The sequence below is a fragment of the Natrix helvetica genome, assembly GCF_964273705.1.
Source record: "Natrix helvetica genome assembly, chromosome: W".
Classification (NCBI taxonomy): Eukaryota; Metazoa; Chordata; class Lepidosauria; order Squamata; family Natricidae; genus Natrix; species Natrix helvetica.
In genome coordinates, this window is record NC_138555.1 from 163,184 (window position 1) to 184,614 (window position 21,431).

At 57.8% G+C, this 21,431-nt stretch overlaps 1 protein-coding gene across 3 annotated transcripts in view; it reads right to left on the reverse strand.

The window, feature by feature from the left end:
* Positions 1-21,431, reverse strand: part of LOC309400647 (arf-GAP with GTPase, ANK repeat and PH domain-containing protein 3-like) — a 46,786-nt gene that overhangs the window by 14,410 nt on the left and 10,945 nt on the right. Inside the window, exons 1-11 of one of the 3 annotated variants that reach the window (XM_081969211.1) lie at positions 15,536-16,357; positions 12,273-12,331; positions 11,310-11,397; positions 10,441-10,526; positions 9,954-10,095; positions 9,365-9,499; positions 9,134-9,261; positions 8,294-8,449; positions 5,419-5,505; positions 2,860-2,964; positions 1,491-1,674 (exon numbers count right to left, since the gene is read on the reverse strand). In XM_081969211.1, coding sequence (XP_081825337.1) covers positions 1,491-1,674; positions 2,860-2,964; positions 5,419-5,505; positions 8,294-8,449; positions 9,134-9,261; positions 9,365-9,499; positions 9,954-10,095; positions 10,441-10,526; positions 11,310-11,397; positions 12,273-12,331; positions 15,536-16,292 — 1,927 coding nt within the window. In that variant the 5' untranslated portion in view covers positions 16,293-16,357. Of the gene's footprint in view, positions 1-1,490; positions 1,675-2,859; positions 2,965-5,418; positions 5,506-8,293; positions 8,450-9,133; positions 9,262-9,364; positions 9,500-9,953; positions 10,096-10,440; positions 10,527-11,309; positions 11,398-12,272; positions 12,332-15,535; positions 16,358-21,431 lie in introns of those variants that run through there. The other 2 variants (XM_081969210.1, XM_081969212.1) reach the window with 2 other exon arrangements.

Genomic DNA, 21,431 nt, shown 5'->3' on the forward strand with positions numbered 1-21,431 from the left:
GACTTGGTCTCCAGGAAGGAAGGTGGGCACCTCCTGCCGGGGCGGGGGGGGGGGCGCAAATCGGTCCAGTCCTGACGGCTCGGCAGAGGGGGAGCAGCTCCTGTCACCCCACAGACTGGCAAAGGCCGCTCTCAGAGAGAAGGATGAGGTGGAGGCCCCTCCTGAGCAACTCCCCCCCCCCACCTCTGGAGGGCAGGCAGCTCCATCCCCCCCTCCCCAATTCCTGCCCTGCTTCAATGTCATCACCCCCGTCGTGCCGAGCCAAGGCGGGTGAGACCCGGGCAGCTTTTGCTTTGTTAATTCTCCCCTCATTACATTTGAAATTCCACAATCAGTGTGCACTGTAATTGTCGAATTTGATGCTAATGATTAATGAATTAAACATGGATCCATCAATTAGTCCTTGGAGAATAATTCTGCATAAAGCAGCGGATAATGTAATTACAGTAACAAAGATAATGAGATGTTAACATCCACGGAGCCCGACGTGACAAGATCACAGCAGGCAGGGCAAAGCCGCCGTGGGGGAGCCAAGCGCCCGCTCTCTCTGCCCCTGCGGCACTAAGGAGAGGGGGGGCGAGGGGAGCGCAGGCTCGGCCAGGGTGAAAGGCAGAGCCGGAGACCTTATGGGGGGGGGAAGCAGATCTTGACCTCCTCCCTCCAGCTGTGCCAGGGACCCCACGTCCTCAAGCTGTGGATAGGGGTGAAGGCTTAGAGAGGTGATGGGGTGAGAAGCTTGAGGACTGGCCTGCTTCCCCCACCACCACCAGTCTCCCTCCCCACAGTGTCTCCTGTTGCCTGCAGGTGGGGAGTTTGTCGTATATATTTTGCCAGCAGTTGGCAAAAAGGCAATCGACCGGTTAAACCCCCACGGAGGCAGCCGGGCACACGCCCCAAAGAACTTGGCCGTTGAAGGCACAGGGGGGCGGGAGCAGGGGAAAGAGGACGGGGAGGGGGATGCATTGCAAGCAAAGCTTTGGGAGGGGGGAGGGGGTGGGTGGGCTGCCCTCCAGGACCCAAGAGTTCCACAGTCATTCGGACTGGCCCCAGCCGGACCCAGGGAGGGTGCTGAGGGCTGGGGAAGGAACTCCCCCTTCCCCACAAAAGCATTGGCTGTGTGCGCCTGCTTCTTCGCCTTCTTCTTCTTCCGCAAACTTCCCAACTTCAGAGGGCTCCTCGGATGCTCAGCCGTAATGGGGCTTTAATGCTGGTGATTTGCATTTAATTAGACACGGAAAACTGTTAATAGAGCCGCTCGTCTCCTCCTCCTCCCTCTCCCTCCCCTCCACTGCGCCTCCTGCCTTCCAGATCCCATTAGGGGAAGGCTGGGCTGCCGAAGCAGGAGGAGGAGGTGGGGGGGCTTGTGGGGTGGAGGGCCCTGCCACCACTGTCCAGCCTGCCCAATCTGGCCAGGAGCCATCACCCGCCAAACCCAGCCTCGAAGAAGGTCAAGGCTCCCCCTCCCGGTCTCTGCAGCCCTGGGTCCTTACTGGATCCGCCGGGGAAGGGCAGGGCACTCCTCTCCTTGGCCAAGCCATTGGTCTTGGGGCTGGCACTGGGGGCCGAGGCAGTGGGGGCGGCGGCGGTGGCTGCCCGGGGAAGCCTCTTGCCGGGCACTTTTACCGTCGTCCTCAGCAAATCGATCTCCTTCCCGTGGACGTTCTGCATGTAGTCCTGGGGGAGAGGGGGGGGCGAACAGAGGGGGCAGGAGGGAAGACAGGTTGGATCGGCCCCACCTTGCTTGCTTTCAACCACCCCGCCCCATTTTTGGCTCGGAGACCTGGGAATATCTCGTCCCCCAGGCCCATGACCGAAGGGAGAGTTGGGAAAACCTGCTGCAGTCCCCCCTCGGCTGGCTTGGCGAGACCCCCGTAGTTGGAGAAGGCCCTACCGCCTGGCCCAGGGAGTTCTGCTCCATCCTCCCCCGCCTGCAACACCCCCAAGCGGGTCCTCCCTCCCTCCTTCTCCCGAGTCTCCCTTCCAGGGAGCAGCAGGGAAGCTGCCCGCCTCCACAAGGCCTTTCCACAGTTCCCCCCTCCCGTGCCAGGTGCGTCCCCCATACCCCGCTCGCCCAGTCCGACCGGGGAGGGTTTCCCTGCCTCAGCAGAAGCGTGGTTGTGGCTGGGCGCTCCGGCAAGACCGCCCGCTGCCGCGCGCAGAGTGCCACCCCTGCCATCCAGCTCGGTCACCAACGTGCCGCATTTACTGCCGTGCCATAAAACAGCAATTTCTTCCCAAGCCTCCTCGCTAATTACGCAGCCAGTTCTCTCATTTCATTTTATTACTGGAATTAACAACGAGTTCAAAGCGTGGAAAGCTATTAAGATGTGTGATTAAGCCACATTCAATTAGCTTCTACAAACAATTTAATTGATGTTGCAGATAGAATTAACAGAAGGTGATTGTGTGAATGGCTCCAGTGGCTGCAGAAGGGGAGGCGCTTCCTGGCACTGGGGCTGCCACCGCCGCCAACGCCTCTGCGTCTCCTCGGCAGGACGGAGGGCAGAGGCAGCGCGAGGGGGGTCCCACGTCAGGGGGAACTGATCAGGGGGCGTGGGTAACCCCCCCTCGCCTCACTTTTACCCGAGGGGGAAGCAGTGCCAAGGTGCAGAAAATCTGGAACCGGACGTGGTGCTGTCCTGCCCTTTAGAGGCAGAGAGGAAAGTCCTTGGCACAGCCGGGGCTCAGGCATGGGGAAGGCCACCCTTCTCTGCCGCACGCACCCGGTCTGGCCACAAACTCTGATGGGCAGCATTGGCGGAAGCCCTTAGCGAAGTGAGAAAGATGGGGACTCCCCGGGAACCAACACCCGGCGAAGCACATCCTCCCTTGGTAAGTCCTCCCCCCACAAAGACTCACGTGGAGGCTGGGATGGTAGGTGAGGACTCCGTTGTCACAGAGGGTGACGTACTTCTTCTTCCACTCCTTGTTCAGGGACTTCCCGCTGCGTTTCAGGAGCACTCCCTGGGGATGAAGAGCGCCGGACATCAACAGGACCTCGGCCAGGTCTTGCCTCCCCCGTCGGGCTCTCCTCTCCCAGCGGCCCCACACCAGCCCATCTCTGCCCCACAAGTGCTTGAGCTTTGTCGGAGACAGCATCCCCCAAAACCGAAGCCCGCTTCCGCTCTGGGGCACAGGAGATGGGGGCACGCTCCCAAGAGGTCCCCTGGGTCTTCCAGCAGGAGGCAGCATCCATTCCTGTCCCGTTCATCGCCCCAATCCTGGATCCAAGCCAAGGAGTTGCCTCAGGACCGCAGCTCCATGGGGTTCACCTTTCTTCTCACCGGTCGATCGTGCTGAGGCAGCCCCCTCCCCGGGGCAGAGAAAGGCCGCTGCCAGAGGGACCCCGATGCTCAGCCCAGACACTTTGTGGCATCCGTGCAGAGATGTCCCCTACCCTGCTTCCTCTCATCCCCTCGCCAACAAGAGCTGGCCAAAGCGATGCCACTGATCTGCCACTCCAGGACCGAGAGGGGTTTGGGAAAAGTAGCGAGAGGGTCAACCGAGTGGGCATCAAACAAATGCCAAATTCTGCCTGATCTTCCCTGTGCCAGAAATTGAGATCCCGGGCCGTCCCCCATGCAGATGTTCCAACAGGATCGGACGCCCCCTGGAAAATGCGACTGGAATGGTGTAGATGTGATGGGCCATTTGGGACTCCCCCGGGAGACAGTCCTCCCAAGTTGGCCGGAGGAGGGGGGAACCTGTCAGCGCCTCCAAACTGGACCGCCCACCAAAGCAGCCTCCAAGGACCAGCCCAACTACAACACCCTTCTCCTCCAAGGGGTTGCTGTCCTGCAGACTGAGCTTGCAAGGGGCAGGTTGGAGTCTTGCCCTTTGTCGCCCCCCCCCCCCCTGGAGAAGCAGCCAGAAGAGCCAGTGGCAGGGGCAGCTCCAAATGCAGCCTGTGGGCCTTTCCCTCTTGTGCCCCAGAAGCAGCCCGGCAGCCTCTTCTGTCCTGAGTCCCCCCCCCCTTGTGTGCAAAAGCCTCCTCCCCAAAGAAAGAACTGGGGGGGGGGGCTCGCTTGATCCAGGATGCAAGAGATTCGCAGATGGCCTTGCAAATGGGTGGGAAGCCAAGGACTATGGGAGGGAGGAGGGGGCCATGATATGCGGGGGTCCCTTCTGCAAGCCCCCCGTAAGGCTGAGCAACCCACCAGTTGCCCAGAGCCCCCTCCTCTCCTCCCTCCCTCCCCCTTCATCGGTAGCACAGCCTTGACCCTCCCTGGCAGAGCAGGGGACTCCCCTCTTTCCCCCCCCCCCGCCTAGCATTAGAGGGAGCGGCCCCCTCCCTACTGCGGAGGAGGCGGCAGCAGCAGCAGCAGCAACAATATCCGGGGTAATGAAGCAGGCAGAGCCAATGGCCCCCCCAGGACCACTTTCCCCCACAAATCTCCCTTCCGCTCACTTTTCGCGAAGAATTTTAACACCAAACTTAATTGTAAAGCCGCGGATTGATTGGAAAATGCAAATGGCAATTTAAATGTAATCTAAGCTCCCAGCACGATCCCGGCTCCCTCCAAGGAGGAACCCCCGGCCCAGCCTGCGTTGGAGCAGACACCCCCCACCTCGACAGGACAGGGCTGGAAGCAGCCAGGGGATGAACCTCCCCCCAAGCGGCTCCCCCCCCCACTTGCTGGTCCTCATGTGGGGTGGGGCCAACTTCCACAGACCCCTGGCTATAGGGACCGTCCCTGTCCTGTAGCTGGAGATCTCGTCTTGTGCTGGGGGAGGGGGGGGGGGCTGGTCTATGCCTAGAAGAGACCGGACAGGGGGCCGGTCTGCAGAGCCAGAAGCCACCTTTGCTGCAAGCTCAATTTACCAGGGAAAAAATGTCCTCTTTGTCCCACCCCGAGGGGCCACGGAAGCCAGGAAGGAAACCTCAACAAACCCCCTGCTGCCTGCCCGGGGGGGGGGGGAATGTAAGCAAGCCCCCCCCCACCTCTTCTTTTCAGGAAGGGCCCCGGTAAGCCTTTGTCCAGACAGGCCCGGACCCTCCCCAGGGTGGAAACCGCCACGGTCCCTGGGGGAAAGCAAAGGATCCGCGAGTGGTCAGGGCTGGCTGGTATAGGTCTGAGCAGACGGGGCCCCTCGGCTGCGGTTTACCCCCCCCCAACATTCATGAAGGCAAAGCAAAGCAGGATGGAGGACCAGCAATGCCCCCGCCCACAGGGGGGCCCCTGCATGGTTTTTTCCAAGGGCACAGAAGAGGCACGCTGCACAACACACATGGGCACAGACGGGCAATGCAAACACTGCATGGAGAAACAGCAGGGCCCAACACGGAGACGCCTCTCCCCGCCCGCCCCCCCCCCATTTCCCCGCCTCTGCTTTCCCCCACCGCCACCCCTGCTGGCCACCTGCCAAGCACCGGCCTGCTGCCGGGCGCAATGCGGGAGGGGGAAGAAAAATGCCAACCTGCTTAATGGGAATGGCCCGCCCGCTGCCAATCGTGTCCGCCTTACTCTCTGGGGGCTTCCGCTCGATATCGGGACCTTTCCGGGACTGGAAGAGAAGGAGAGAGAGGTGAGCGTTATCCCCCCCTGGGAGAAGGCAGGGCTGGGAGGGGGGCAGAGAAGCCGGGGCTTCCCCCTACCCCACCCACCCAGGCACCCTGGCAGCCCAGCGGACACACTCACACACACACGCCATCCACACCACACGAGGCCACAGGATGTGGTGGCAGACGAGAGCAGGATGGGATGGGAGCAGGAAAGCGGCAGCGACAGCGGTGGCAGGGGAGGAAAAGGCGCGGGGAGGGCAGAGGCGGCGGAAGCCAGAAAGAACAGCACCAGCCCTCCTCAGTCCAACCGTTTATTGGGTGAACACAACTGGCACCTTACAAAGTCTGTCGCAGATGTCATGTTACAAAAGAGCATCGACATGAAATAGCTAACTTTACACTGAGAACAGGCGGAGGACGGAGAGAGAGAGAGAGAGAAAGAGAGAGAAAGAGACTCGAATTCATCACCATCATCTGAATAAATAAATGGATCAATAAATAATGTACAGTCCGTTGAAGGTGCTCGACACAGTAGAGAGGATTGCGAGAGTCACGGCACAGGGTGCAATTGATACATTCAGAACCACACGAATGGCAGCAGGAGCGGCTTCCTCCCTTGGCCGTCCATCGTCCACACAAGCCCTCCGTCCGTCCGTCCGTCCCTCGAGGCAGCCGGCCACTAGCCCTGCCGCTCCAGAGGGGTCCTCCTGTCCCGACCGATGAGCTCAGAAGAAGGCTGAGCAGCAGACGGCTGCTTGGCTCAGAAGAGGAAGAAGAGGAGGAGGAGGAAGAGGATAAGTCCATGCAGGAGGGAAGAAGGAAGGAAAGAGGGAGACGGAGAGCGAGGAGCAGCGGGCGCGAACGGCAGCAAAGCGTCCCTTGGCCCCTCCATCTCCTGGCACTTTCCGGCGGTCCTGTCCGTCTTCCGAGGTGCTACCACCACCGCGACCAGGTGTTCCTCCACACGCCCACCAGTCCCGGGTTAAAGTGCAGCGCTCAGAGGCTTTACGGAGGGGGGGAGGAGGGGAGAAAGGCTCCTGCGTGTCTCCGGGAGGAGGGGGACCCGAGCGAGCGAGCGGCAGGCAGGCGGGCGGGCAGGCAGGCAGGCAGGCAGGCCGGGCCACTAATCTGAGATCACTCCCAGTGCCTGCCCCTGATCCGGCCCTGGAGAGCAATGAGAAGGGAGAGAATTGGTACTGAGCAGCCTGTGGGGAGGAAGCCAGGGGGGACGGGGGGGGGGGTGTCTTCTAATTTGGAAGGACTTGGAAAGGCCGTTTGGTGGATGAAAAGGTGGAAACATTGGCGCAGATCTGCAACATCGAGAGAATAGAGAGGTCGGCAGGTTAGAACATGGACGGACGCGGAGGCGGACCGACGGCAAAGACCGAGCACGCCGACCGACCGACCACACAATTGGGAGCAAAGCCGGGGAGCGGCAGCAGAAAACAGCCAGCTGAGAAGCAGCCGAGAGCGGGTGTCTGGCTCCCCCTGCTGGCCAGAACCCTGGCCGCACTGTTGTCGGAGAGGAGAAAGCCGTGCAGGGGGAGTGGGGAAAAAGAGGAGCCAGGAGGGGCAGAAGCTGGGGGGGGGGAGAGGAAGCAGCTCAGCCTCTAGAAGCAGGGGGAGCCCCAACACTGTCCCAAAGCCCCCTCCCCTTCAGGTAACGCCACCCTCTGGCTTACGACGACAGCATTGTGACCAGCCCAGAAGCCACAGGACAGCTGGTCACACCTGGGCGTCCGGATGCAGCCAGCAAATGTCCCGGAGAAGCATCAGGCAAGGAGGGTGCTGGCACACAAGCCATTCCAGGGGGGCCACGCAGAACAGACCCTGCCCACTCTCCCCACCAAGCAGAGCGAGCGCGGCAGCAGCAGAAGGCAGTGGGCACAGGTTGGGCGGAGGGGAGGGAGCTGTGTGCGGTGGGGCACCCGTGCAAAGGGGGGAGCCACGAGGGCAGAGCCAAAACAGAGCAGAGATCCAGAAGCAGCCAGGTATTGGGGGAGGGGGGGAACGTTCACGCAGCCACGGCCTCCAGGGCTGGCCAAGGGGAGTCAAACGGAGGCCGCCCCCTCCCACGCCAAAGCATCCGACCGCGGGGGAAGGCAAAGCCCTGCCAGAGACCCTCCCACTGCACTTCAACCTTATGGGGGGGGGGTCTCAGGTAGGCCCCTTGGCCTTCCGGGGTGGGGGGTCTTTCCCCATACGCAGAGCTGGCCAGCCAAGGTCCAAGCAGGACGCAACCTTTGGAATCTGGAAGGACAGTCCTCCTCGCGCCCAGAGGGCGGCTCTTCTCTGAAGGGTTGTGGGATGGGGGGCTTCCTACTGGATCTACAGTTCATACACCCCCACCCAGAAGCGGGGACATTTGGCTTCACTTCCTACCACCAAAAAAACCCATTTGTTGGTCCAGAACTCCAAGCCAGCCCTGACTGGGGGAGCGGGGGGCGGGAGGACTGGAAAATCCCGCAGTGGGACGCACCCCTCCTCTCCCCTACTCCAAGGCCAGACCCTCTCTGCAAGAGCCCCTCCCCTCCCATCGCTTTCTTGCCTGGGGCGAAGACGGATCCCATTCCTGCTCATAGAGGGGAAGCGAACAGGTTCCCTGTGTCCCAGAGAGTCCTTCTGACCCCCCCCATGCCCCCCCCGGCAGTTAGCCCCAGCTGGCCCGTTCGAGCCCTGTGGCCAAGCCCAGCCCTTCGCAAGAGGAGGGTAGCTGAAGTCAGCCACTGCCCCTTGCTGCCCTCCCTCGCGTGCCAGACTGCCGCCCCCCCCCCCTGCCCCAGGACTCACTGTGAAGATGTTGGACCGGCGCTTGGACTGCTTGCGGATGGGGGTGGGAGTGTTGGAGGCCGCGATGGTCTCGATCCGCAGCTCCCGCTGGCTGATGCTGGGCGTGGAGGGCACGGAGGACGAGTAGTCGCTGAAGGCCCCACCCCCGTTGGCAGCCTGGGCACAAATGGGCAAGCCGTGAGCCGCAGCCCCGGCCCTTTGTTTGCCTAAGCAAAACATCTGCCCCCACCCTGGCTAAGAAAAGCCCTTCCTCTCCCCCCACCTTGGTCCCCTGGCCTGGCCAGCTGCTGTGCCCCCCCCCCTTATACAGGGTGGTGGAAGTGGGGATGCAGACCATAATCCTAATAGCCCCCACAGGGCCCACGCTGCTCTCCCCAGGCCCCACCTCAAATACTCAGGGAGCAGGAATCCAAGGAACCCCCCCACCCACCCTCGGGAGGGGGCCCTGGGACAGCTGCCTCGGGCACCGGAACCTGCCAGGACAGAGTTCCCCAACCCAGACAGTTTGGTGCCACAGCAGGAGCCATGGGTCGCCCCTCTTACTCTCTACACCTGGCCGAGGAGGGTGGCTTAGACCCACACAGTGGCCAAAAGAAAACAGGGTCCCCAAGGAGAGCGACGGGGGAGTCCCAAGCCCCCGGGGAGGATTTGCTTGGGGCAGAAAGGATGCCAAGATCCTGCCCGGATGGCCGCCGTGGCCTCTTTCTGTCTCAGACAAGGCAGTGTACACAGGGGTCCCGGAAGCTGCCTGTGCCCACCGCCATCCCGCAGGTGCCAGGCTGGGAAGCAGCTCCTCCTGCCCCCCTCCACAGGTTGCCCCTCCCCTCTGCTCAGCCCCACCTGGTTGATGTGGACGGTGGGCACGGAGGCGGCTGAGACGGAGGAATGGCTGGGCGAATTGGGCAGCGACTTGCAGGGCCCGATGGAGAGCTGCTGCTTCTTCCTCAAGGCCACCACCTTCTGTGCCACTGGAGGTGGGGGGGGGATAGGAGGTTTAAAGCTGTCATGGGAAGGGCAGCCCTTGGCAGGAGTCCATCTTCCCCCTCTCCTCCCAGGTTCCCCCCTCCCTACCATCCTGGAAGACACGTTCCACGTTCAGCCCGTAGGTGGCGCACGTCTCGTAGTAGGTGCAACGCTTCAGGTCGTTGGAGAGCTTCCTGGCCCGGGAGTCGTCGATCACCCGGGGGTTGGTGGCGCTGATGGCATCTGGGGGGGGGGGTATACAAATGGGGCAGGAGTGGCTGTGGTTGCTCTGAACTAAGGGTTTACGGTCCCCTGCCTCCCCCCTCTCCCCTTCCCCAGAGTCTGGCAGAGTCTCCTGTCCTGCCCAGGGAGAAGGCTGGGAACCGGCCTGTACTGCAAGGGCTCCAGGTCTCCAGCCTTACGAGGAAGGCAGCCAAAGCCGGCCGAGCCTCCGCACCCCCACCCCCACCTGAAATTCTAAGGGTGAAGGAAACCTCCCCTCCACTCTGGGTCCTGCTGGCAAAAGAAACCGAGAATTGAGGAGGCTAAAGAACCAGCGAGCCTTCTGAAAGGAGGGGGAGTGCCCATCCCCGGCTCCACCACGCTGGGGGCAATTGTGGCCAGAAGACGGTCGGCCGGCCACCGTCTCTTCCGATGGAGGCCCTCAGCCGCCATCCTGCCCTGCCGATCGGCTTACCTTGTGTGCCCACCAGCACCATGGGCACCTCCGAAGTGTTGCGGTAACTGCAGAGGCGCAGGTAGTAGTTGTAGACCGTTTGGAAGCTGATCTCATCCTCCAAGCTGAAGACGAAGACGACCGCGTCCACCCAGGCGGCAAACTGGAAGAGGGGGGAGCAGGGATTGGGGGGAGAGGGAGGTTTCAGGGCCAGGCCAGCATTTGATGAGAGGAGAGCGCTCGGGAGCTGCCAGTTGTTGGCTAGCCCAGGGGTGAAATCCAGCAGGTTCTGGAGAACCGGTAGCGGAAATTGTGAGTAGTTTGGAGAACCGACAAATGCCATTTCTGACTAGTCCAAGAGTCGGGTGGGAATGGGGATTTTGCAGCATCCTTCCCCTGCCAACGATCACCAAGCCACGCCCACAGAACCGGTAGTAAAAAAAATGGAATCCCACCACTGGGCTAGCCCCTTGTACCGGGAAAAGAGGGGGGGGGAGGGGCGCCCTACTTGCAGCTCGGGGGGTCCCCCTTCATCGCGAATCAGCAGGAGGTAACTCTGCCCGTCCACCACAATCTCCTTCTTGAATCGACCGCCTGGAGATGGAGAGAGAGACAGGGGCCGGCTCAGTCTGAGGGACACGCCCCTCCCGGGCAAGTCTACGCATCAGGGCAGGGAGTTACACACACACCCTGCCCCCTCGTCCTGTTGGGGGAGTCAGGCTCCATGCAGGAGGGGGGGGACCGAGACTCCCCAAGAAAGGGAAATCCCCCCTCCCCAATATGTCGGGAGCCAAAGGGGGAAGGCCCCACCCCCACTCCTGAGGACCCAGGAGCTCTTGGATGTGGCATAGCCCCCTGCCCCACCCCAAACCCCACAGCCTGGCACAGAGCTGCTTGACAAACACACAACACCCTCCACAGAGAAGACTGCAGCACTTCGGGGGAAGGGGCTGGGCTGGCTAGGAAGCCCCCCCTCCTTCTCCAGACCTCCCAAAACCAGATGCAACCTGACTGGGCCAACCCATGCCCTGCACAACAGCCAAAAGCAGGGAAGATTCCATCCAAGTAAAAACCCCTCCCCAGTTTGGAAAATAAGGACTTTCAAGGAGCTTCCTGGCACCCAAGAGACTCCACCCTCACTCCCAGAAAGGCTGCAGCAGGTCCAGGAGAGGAGCCAAAGAGAGGTGGGCCCAGGACACCCCACTCCCCTGTGGGGAAATAGGGAACAAGGGGGGGGGGGTCCCGCTCCATTACTTCTCTCAGCCCCTTTATTGGCTCGGGGGGGGGGGAGGGCTGTGCTGGAGAGTTCTTCAGTGCCCCCTTTTCTCCTGCGGGACCCCCGCCCTTCCCAGCCCACCCCAGGGGGCACCCACTCACCTTCCGGGGACTCCTCCTGCACGTAGGTCCCCGTGAGGTAGCGATGCACCAAGGCTGACTTCCCGCTGGACAGGTTACCCACAATCCCCTGTGAGAAAAAGGGGAGTCTGAGGACAAACCCACCCCCCCGGCCAGAGATGCCCTTCTCCCCATCAATGGCCAGGATTAGGGTTAAGGGGAAGCCCCCAAATGCCCAAATTTCAGTGAACCGAAAGCTTCGGTGGCTTCTGCCCTCAACGCTCTCCTCCGCCCATGGGGCACCCCGAGACTCACCAGCCATGCCAAGCGAGCGCTGGAGAAGCCCACCCAATCGATGGGTTATGAGCACAAGATGCCACAGGGGCATTTCTCCCCCCAACCCAGCAAGTGGCCTGACCCAAAGATCCGTGCCCACCCCCTGCGCCCCCCAGGCAGGGCAGTTCCTCTCACCAGGGTCTGCCTACAGATATTGTGTGTATGGGGGGGGGGGGAAGCCTGTGTAGTGGACCCCACATCTGGGACTCTCTGCCCTGTGCCCCCCCCCACTTTCCTGACATCCACCGTCCTGGGTGGCGAAGTCTCCTGAAAGGGGGGGTAAATTCTGCCTCCCCCTCCGTGGCATAGCTAAAGCCTCCCTCCCTAACTGTTCGGTAGGACCCATTTGTGGGGTTTTTTTTTTTGCCAAACTTGAGGAGGGGTCTTCCAGAGAGAAGCATTTACAAAGAGCGGGGAGGGGGCAGCAGGACCCTCTCGAAAAGGGGAGGGGCTTTCTAAGGCAGATCCAAAAGGAAGAGAGACAAATCTGAGATGTGCCCCCCCCATCCCAGAGCCTGGCTCCCTTCCCCCCTCCCCCAACAATGGAACAAGAGGGCACTGGGAGCATGCGAGGTCCATCTTTGCAGGAGGTTCACTTTCCCCTCCCCTCTCCAAAATGTGTGAAGGGGCGGAAGCCCCCCCCCCAATCCCCCCCCCCCTTTTGCTTACCACTTTAAGCTCTGGCACTGAGCGGCTCAGAGTCCACTCCTGGCTGTTGACAAAGGAGTCTGTAGGGGGTGAGAGAGAGCGAAGGAAGGTCACACCCACTGCCCACCAGGCGGCAGGAGGAGAGGGGTTGCTCTCCCCCCCCTCTGCCGCCCAAACTGGCTCCCAAGACACCCCCACCCCCCCAGCCCTGCATCCCAAAGGCCTTCCAGGGTTCGTCCCAAGACCCTTCCTTGTGTCCCCCCCCCAGCTCTTCTGCTGCCCCAGGGACCACGGTGGGCACCATTTCCTCCCCACCGAAGACCTGAGCCCCTTCCTCAGCCAGCCCCCCCATGCGAGGAGGCACTAGACATTTAGATGGGGGAGGGGCAAAGGCTACTAACCCAGTCTGGATTGGCTGGGGAAGGAAAATGAGTGGGGTCTTTGGGGCACTGGGCAGGCAAGGGACATGGGGAGGAGGTCGATTCAGCCATGGGGGGGTCTCTGCTGCCCCTGGCTTGCTGAGCAAAAAAAGAGTGGGCTGGCAGGGGTCTTTATGGGATGGGGGGACATCTTCAGCAACCACGGGGCAACCCTCGTCCCAATGCAGACTAGGAGCCAGGAGACCCCCCTCTTCTCCCAAATTCCTTCCCCTCAGTGGCTTGCAAAGACCCCCTAAAAGTTTGTGGGGCACCTCCTCCCCCCCCCTTTATGGGGGAGAAGGACGGTGCTTGGGATGGCAGGCAGGAGCCCCCTTTAGCAGAAAGTAAGAAGCATTTGGGGGAGGGTGGGAAACTCGGGGACCCCTCAGTGGGGAAGGAGACTCACTTTTCCTGTTCGCAAGGGTCTCGGGGGGGGGGGATGGAGGAGGCTCACACAACTCTGTCCTGCCTGCCCCTCCTGTCACTAAATGGAGCCGGAGGGGGGGGGTTGGACCACAAGAGACCCACTTGCCAGAACACGAGTGCAAATCCTCCCTTTGTCGCCTCTGGCTTGGATTCCTCCTCATGCAGAGGCTCTCGCAGCTCCCCCCACAAAGGGTGTGCCCTCCCAGCTGCGCAGCCAGTAGCCCCGTCCCCTTGCCCACCCGGGATCCCCCACTGCAAAGGCTCTGCCACTTCCACAAGCCATCCTCGAAGTGAGGGCTGTGTCCCCCCATCCTAAGAAGGGTCTGCGAAGGTCATCTAGTCCACCCTTGGCCTTCCACTCCGGCCAGGAAGCATGCAGAGTGGGAAATGGACGCCCGCCCACCCACAGTAGCCCTCATGGGAGCAAACCCAAAATGCGATGTCCAAACCCAACGTCTCAGAGAGAGAGAGAGAGAGAGAGAGAGAGAGAGAGAGAGAGAACCCAGAGACTCTTGAAGAAAAGCGCACAGCGTGACGCGAGGAGAGCGTCCCTAAGAAAGGCCACAGGAGGGGAGGGGTCTGCGTGCCCCCAGCCCCCAAATGAGGAACACCCCGCCAGTCGGTTCCTGGAGCAAAGGCCGGAGTGCAACAATACACAGCCGTTCATCAGAGCGGAGGCCGTGCAGAGGGCTCCCTCCTCCCCCCCCCCCGTTTCTCTCAACAACCACCCTGTGAGGTAGGCGGGGCCAATGCAATCAAACAGTTTCCACAGCTGGGGTGGGTGGGTGTTGCTCTCCGCTGCAAGATATGCCCACAGAGCTCTGGATCGTGGAGCAGGATGGGAGGGGGTCTCCCTAACGCCCAACCCTCTCAGCCCACCTCCGCCTCCCAGTCTGCCTGCACAGCAGCTCCCAGCTGGGTGACACCCAAACTGGTTCCACAGGTCTCTTCCTGTCGAAGTGGCAGGGCCTCCCCCCACAGCCCCCCCAAGCAGAAGGGGGAGGGTTACGTTCCCCATTGTCCCTCTGTACGACCAGTGGGGGAGGGCACCATACTCCTGGGAGCAGCCCAGTGGGGGAGTGGGGCCCTCTGCAGGGCTGCACCCCACCCACGAGCCCCTCAGTATCCAGCATCACCCCCCCTTTCCAATGGCTGCGGAGGGACATCTCAGCATGCTTATCTGCCAGGTCCCCCCTCCAGGCTCTGTTCTGCCACCCCCCAGCCCTTCCCAGGCAGGCCCCTCCAGGCTGTTCCCCCCCTCCAGCGCCCCCCCCAAATGCCTGCTTTGGTAGCTGAGACCCCCTGGGGGTCATTCTCCTCCTCCAGCTGGAGAGCCAGTGGGGCAAGGGAGCCCCCTTGTTGGGTGGCTGATGGGAGGCCCTCGGGGGGGGGGGCAGGCAGCAAGCACCAACCAGCTGTGCAACAGCAGGATCAATCCAGCCAGTGGCACATCAGCTGGCAGCTGGCAGAGGAAGCACTGCCGTTCGGAGGCCCCCTCCCCTTTCCTGCTGAGACCTGCCCCCGAAAAACTGCCAACCCTATAAATGGCATCACCCCCTTGGCAGAGGCAAGAGAGCTGCCTGGGCCCGTCCTCCCCCCCCCTCCGTTCCTTCCTGGACCCGCCCTCTGGCACTCTGCCTCCCGTGCCATCCTCCCCCCCCCACTGCCTGCCTGGCATTCAGGGTGTGCCCCCAAAAGGCTGGGCTTCAGAAAGGGGGTGGCACAGACCAGAAGGGTTAAACCCGTTGATTTCCCCTGCCCTGTGACCCATCTCCAGCAGTGGGCATCCCCCCACAACCTTTACCCCCAAAGGACGGGGGCGAGAGGAAGAACAGGCCAACCCCTCCCTCTCTAATCCTCACCTTCCTCACCCACGTAACACTTCCCAGCAGAGACTTCCGCTTTGGCACACGCACTAACACACAGCTTCCCACTGCTTGGCATCCCACCCGGGCACGCCAGGGCGCAGAAACCTTCACCCAAGCAAGAACCGGGTCACCGAAAGAGACTCCTTAGTGGGGCTTCAGGAGACCCCAGGGATCCCATGGGCTGGGGTGAAGGAGGGGCTCCCATCCCCCCCTCAAGGACGGGCCCACCAGGAGGGGGCGCTCAGCAGCCACAGGGGGCAAGGTGGAGGCACCTCCCACCGACCCGGGTCTTGGCCCACCCATCGTCCTCTCCAAATTGGGAGGAAGGCCCCTTGGCCTCCTGGCCCACGAAGAGCATCCGAAAGTGGGGTGGAGTTCAGGCAGGCACTGGAGGTGGGGTGGGGGAGGCAGACCCACACCCATCGGCGCTGGGGGGGTGCAGGATGGGACCCTCTCCAACCGCGGAGTTGGGCTACCTCGTTTCCTGGGGGCGGGGATGGGATTTCCAGAGGTGGCCTGATGTAGACTCTCCCCCCTGGCCGTCCCTAAGCGACCCCCTCCAGCTTCTTACCCGGCCGTCGATGGGCCACCAAGATGGGTTCGGCTCCCCTTCGGCTCCAAAACAGAGCCGCCCCCCCGCGGGGCTCCAGGACCGCGGCCAAGGGCCGGCCGGCTAAGCGCTCCCGGCGTCGGAGGCGGCTGCCCAGCTGTTTCCAGAACCCTCCTCCTCCTCCTCCTCTTTCCGAGCCGAGCAGGTCCCTCTTGCTGGGACACGGGTACAAGGAAGCGGCGTCGCCCTCGCTGCGGCTCCGGAGCCGGGCGGGCCGCAAGAACCCGGAGCCGGCCCGCTGGAGTCCGCTTTCCCCGCGGCGCAGACGGAAGCTGAAACTTTTCCGCAAGTTGCTCAGCCGCCGCGGGGCCGTCCCGTCGAAGAGCTTCCACCGCCGCCGGCTGCCCCACAGCGAGGCCCCCCGCAGGAAGCCGCCCTCTTCGCCGCCCGGGGAAGCCGCCGGGCCTTTCCCCGCCTCCGAGTCCGCTCCGTCGGGCCGGCGAGGCGAGCGCAAGCGGAGCAGCTCCAGCCAGCCGAGGCGGGGCCGGCCCGGGGTCTCCGCGGGAGAAGAAGACGGGGCTCCGGCGGGGCTGAGCCCGTTGCCCGGAGCGCAGAAGCTCTTAGGCCGCCGCTTCTGCTTCTCCGCCGCTTTCAGGGCCGCCTGGACGGCCGGGACCTCCTGCAAGTCCAGGGAGTCGCAGACGCTGACCGCCCGGCGGGGAGCGGCCGGCGGGGCGACCCGGGACGGGGGTCCCCCCCGACGCCAGCCCTCCGCCATGCTCCGCCGACGGGAGCGCGGCGAGGCTCCCCCCGGCCTGCCCGCCTCGGCATCTCCCGCCCCGCCGACATGCCCCGACTTGGCCCTGCGGGAGCGGCCACAGCACTCTGCAAAGCCCGGCGCGGATCCCGCCTCGCGATCCGGAGTTGCGCCGGGAAGATGCGCGGGGGAGGGGAGTGTTCCCGGGGACGGATTGCGCCCCTCTCCCTGAGCTTCCCCCCACCGCTTCTTCCCTTCCGTTCCGGGTAGTGGCGGAGAGAGGGTGGAGGAAGAGCAGGGTTGGTCCTCGACTTACAACACTTTGTTTAGTAACCGATTGACAAAAGCCACACCGGATCGTTTCTCTGCAGCCTTCTCCCGGGTCACGTGACCCAAATTTGGCTATTCCGCAATTTGACCCGTATTTATGACTGTGACAGCATCCTGGATCAAAATTCGGATGCTTGGCAGCCGACTCGTATTTATGACGGCCACAGCGTCAGACAAGAAGTAACCTCTGGGGACGAATGGCAGTTGAAAACTTTGGAACTGTTGGGAGAAGGAATTACTTTAAATTGGCTACATTACATACAGCTACAGAAGAGATGGGAAGAAGATCGTAGGGTCGGTTTTATGGATAAAGAAGTGGAACTGATCAAGCAGATAAAAGAGACTGGCCCCAAACAGGTTAAAAGAATATATAATGTATTGTTAGAAAGAGACTCAGAAAGTGAATTGGTCAAGGATTGCATGATTAAATGGGCTCAGAATTTTGATGAATTGGTTATGTTGGATACGTGGGAAGAAATATGGGTTCAGAATGTTAAATTCACACAGTAACAGAATTTAAGGGAGAACTTTTATAAAATGTTTTACAGATGGTATTTAGATCCTAAAAAATTATCATGCATGTACCCAAATGTTCAACCAAAATGCTGGAGATCCGGGTGTTTAGATGCTACCTTTTTTCATGTATGGTGGACTTGCAATAAGGTTAAAGCTTTTTGGATAAAAATATGGTGGGTTATGCAAAATGTATTTAAGAAAAGAATACAATTTACTCCGCAAATGTTTTTACTGGGTATAACTAAGGATTTTACTAAAGGGGAAACAAAACTGGTTTTGTATATGGTTACAGCAGCTAGGTTGTTGATTGCGCAACATTGGAAAAAAGATTTTTTACCGACAATTGATCAATGGCTTCAGAAGGTGGCGGGGTTCGCTGAAATGGCAAAAATTTCAGCTTTCTTAAAAGCTCAGAAACAGGAGGATTACACACAGGAATGGGCAAAATGGATTGATTATATACAGAATAAATACCAGACTAGGAGTTATTATCTAGCCTTTAGGTAAGAATGTTTAGATTGATAGATGATCAGAGTAAATAATATATGGGATGCTTGGAATTGTTAGAGTGATGTATAGCGGAAGTCAGGGGGGTGGGTTTGATAGGGAGGTGGGGGAGGGTTAGGGTGGAGGGTGGGGAAATATATATGCATAATAAATTTAGAAGATGGGATTAATGAGATATTGCTACTTTAAGAGAAACCTATATTATGATTTATATATGTTTAATTAATTTAGATGATGGGGTTATTGGGCTATTGTTACTTTAAGAGAAACTTATACTATGATTGTTGGGAGGTGAGGGGGCACAATATTTGAATGAGAAATCTATTTTAAGACGGGGAGGGGAGGGGGTACAGTATTTGTATGTGATTTACATTATATGGCGGGGGGGTAAAAAGGGGGAAAATTTGTTTGTATAAAACTTTTTCAATAAAAAAAATTGGTCAGAAAAAAAATAAACTGTACACTTCGGCCCTCTAAAAAAAAAGCGAAAGAGGAGTTAACGAAGAAATTGGGTATCCAAATTGTCAAAAAAGTTAAATATCTTGGTATACATTTATCTGCGAGGTGTGTGACCATCAAAGAAGTCAATTATACCAATCTGATTAATAAAACTAAGAAAGATCTAGAAAGGTGGAAAAACCTACAACTGTCCCTGATGGGCAGGATCGCAGTTATAAAAATGAATATATTACCAAAATTTCTTTTCCTATTTCAGAATATACCCATTAAATTAGAAAAAGGTGTCTTCAAGGATTTGAATCAATTGGTTTCGAAATTTATTTGGCAGGGAAGAAAACCAAGAATAAAACTTAAGGCTATGCAAGACACTAAGGAAAAGGGAGGATCTGGCGTACCAGATTGGGAACTCTATAATACTGCGGCCATGCTAACATGGCTAAGGGAATGGATAATGCTGAGAAATAAAAGATTACTCAAATTGGAAGGTCATGACCTCCAAGCAGGCTGGCATGCCTTCCTCTGGCATGAAAAAGGATCTGCACACAAATATTTTAGTAGACATTACATTAGACAATCTCTGTTAATAATATGGAACAAAATTAAACATGACCACTATACCAAAATACCTATTTGGCTATCTACAATGGAAGCATACATACACTCAAATTTAATCAATATGGAAAATATAGTCACATATAAAGAGTTATTGAACAGGCAGGGGGAGATCAAAACTAGATAAGAATTGACATCACTAGGAGTACAAGTAGAATGATGGTCTTATTTACAGACACAATCAAGGTATGCACAGGATAGGAAGAACGAAGGTATTTCCAAAGACTACACAACATTAGATAAACTTTTGATACAGACACAAAACAGACTGATCAAAGTGCTGTATAGATTCTTGTTGGAATATAAGCTAGAGGAGGAACATGTCAAAGAAACCATGGTCGCCTGGGGGAAAAATTTCGGTTACAATGTGGAATTGGCTAAGTGGGAAAAACTTTGGATACTTAATCAGAAACTAACATTGGCTACGGTATATAAAGAAAATCTTTATAAGATGTTCTACAGATGGCATCTCCCCCCAGCACGACTTTCCAAAATGTTCAAAAATCTGGCCCCAAACTGTTGGAAGTGTAAAAAAACACCAGGCACTTTCTATCATATGTGGTGGACGTGCAATGAGGCAAAAAAATATTGGAAAATGATTCAATCGTGGTTAGAACAAATGGTGGGAGAACAAATTATGTTTAAACCAGAAACTTTTCTCCTAGGCAGAATACCGGAGGGGTTTAAGAAAGATACGCTTTATCTAATTATACATATGCCAACTGCAGCGCGCATAACCTATGCACAGTGTTAGAAAAAAGAAAATACACCATCAGAGCTAGATATAATCAGAAAAGTGTTGGCCTGTGCAGAAGCAGATAGGCTCACTCTTGAACTTAAAAATAAAGGGGAATCATAATATTTTGAAGTATGGAACAGATTTTATGATTGGTATAAGACAAGGTGACAAGACTGGAACAAATGTATATATTGTGATTGGACAGAAGGACAGACAATGTATTAAGTAGATTAATTGTTAATGGTTGAAACTAGCTGTATATAATGTGAATGTATGGTCACTTCGACTCCACGGTATTGCATTGTTTTTAAATGTAAAAATAATAAAAATATATATATTTTTAAAAACCCTCCCTTTCTTTTAGCACTGATGATGTTACCTAGTTGGATCATCAAACGTTGGCAAGAAAACCACTCAGCTCAGAGAGCATCCAAGAATCTCACCTCCACTTTGATGATTATGGACAGCTTATCTCTAGGGTCCTGCAAAGTGACCCCATCTGTCTGAAAGAGACCCCAACCCAGACCTCCCAGCAGTTGGAATTGGCTGCCCTCCTGGGGGGGGGGGAGGCCAGCTGCTTCAATCTGGAAATCTGGATTCCTGCCCCGAATTGGGGTGTGTGTGGACAGGGGGCTTCTGTGGCCCTTCACAGAAGGGGCTTGGGGGGCTGGGCGCCAGGGCCAGGATGGGAGCTTGGGGCAAAGGACCAGCCCAGGTGGGTGAGACTATTTCTCATGCATACATTCACAAATATACAATCTCCTAACTATTATTAATACTACGTGTGATCTTTTGACATTCATAACCATTCATTTCTCCTCCTAGGATTAAAGATATAATCGAGATTGCTTTCCTGCCATCCCATATATACCCATCTTGTTTTACAACAACCCTCCCTCTTCTTCCCTCCTCTCCTTCCCCTTTTCTCCTTCCCCTCCCTTTCTACCTCTCCTTTTCCCTTTCTTCTTCTTCCCCTCTCCTTTCCTCCCCCCCCCCGCCTACCTTTCCTTCTACTCCTCCCTCTTTCCATTGTTGTGTTCACATTTTTCCTCTTCAATCTGGTGTATTTTAGGGATGGCCTTTGATCAAACACGGTTCTGTATTTACATCAGAAACTTAAATTCCCTCTTCCTCAATTTATTTTCGTTTTAATGGTTGCACATGTACCATCCTTTAAATGTATATTTGTATACGGTCTCAAAGGAGGAAGAAGGACCGGGTGTGTGCGTGTGTGCTTCAGCCCTCCGCCCCACCTCCAGGACCGGCTGCGAAGCAAGCCAGATGGGGGCATCTCCCCCCAAAAAACAGCCTCACCTTGCTAGGGGTACCCCTAATCCCTTCTACCCCATGGGGTGCTCCTCTTTTTGAGGCACCCACAGCCACCTCTATGACAAAGCATCAACCTTGATTGGGTGCCAGTTCCCCAAGGGGCACCCCCCATTGGGTGGGAAAGGGAGAGGAGGGATGAGCCTCGGGCATCCTGGCCCACAAAGGGCCATGGGGTCACATAGAAGCACCCCTCTATACCCAGGGGTCACCCTCCTGCCCCCCCCCAGGTCAAAATAGGGTTTCCCAGTCGAAAACACTGGGGGGATCCCGAGAGAGCCACCAAACAGATCCATCATCCTGGAGAGGGGCCCGGAGAGGCTTCCTTCCCCAAACGAGCCCCCTCCCAAAGCAAGGAAAAGGACTGTTTAGAAGGCTTCTCAGCCCCCTCCCCTCGACTGAAAGACCAGCGTGCAGAGTGGTGCTGTGGCCACCAGAGGGCGGCAGAAACCAGCCTGGTGAGGAAGAGGGGAGGGGGAATTAAGAGGCAGTTACCCTCACAGGTTTTTTTTGACAAACTCTAAAAAAACGCCTTTTTTAGAAGTTAAGTTGTTGAGTTGAGTTGAGTTTTGAGTTGTTGACTTAAATTGAGTTGGGTTAAGTTAGTTAAGTTAAATGAAAAAGGTTAAGATTAAGCTTCAGGTTAGGTTAGGTTAATTTAAATCTTAAAC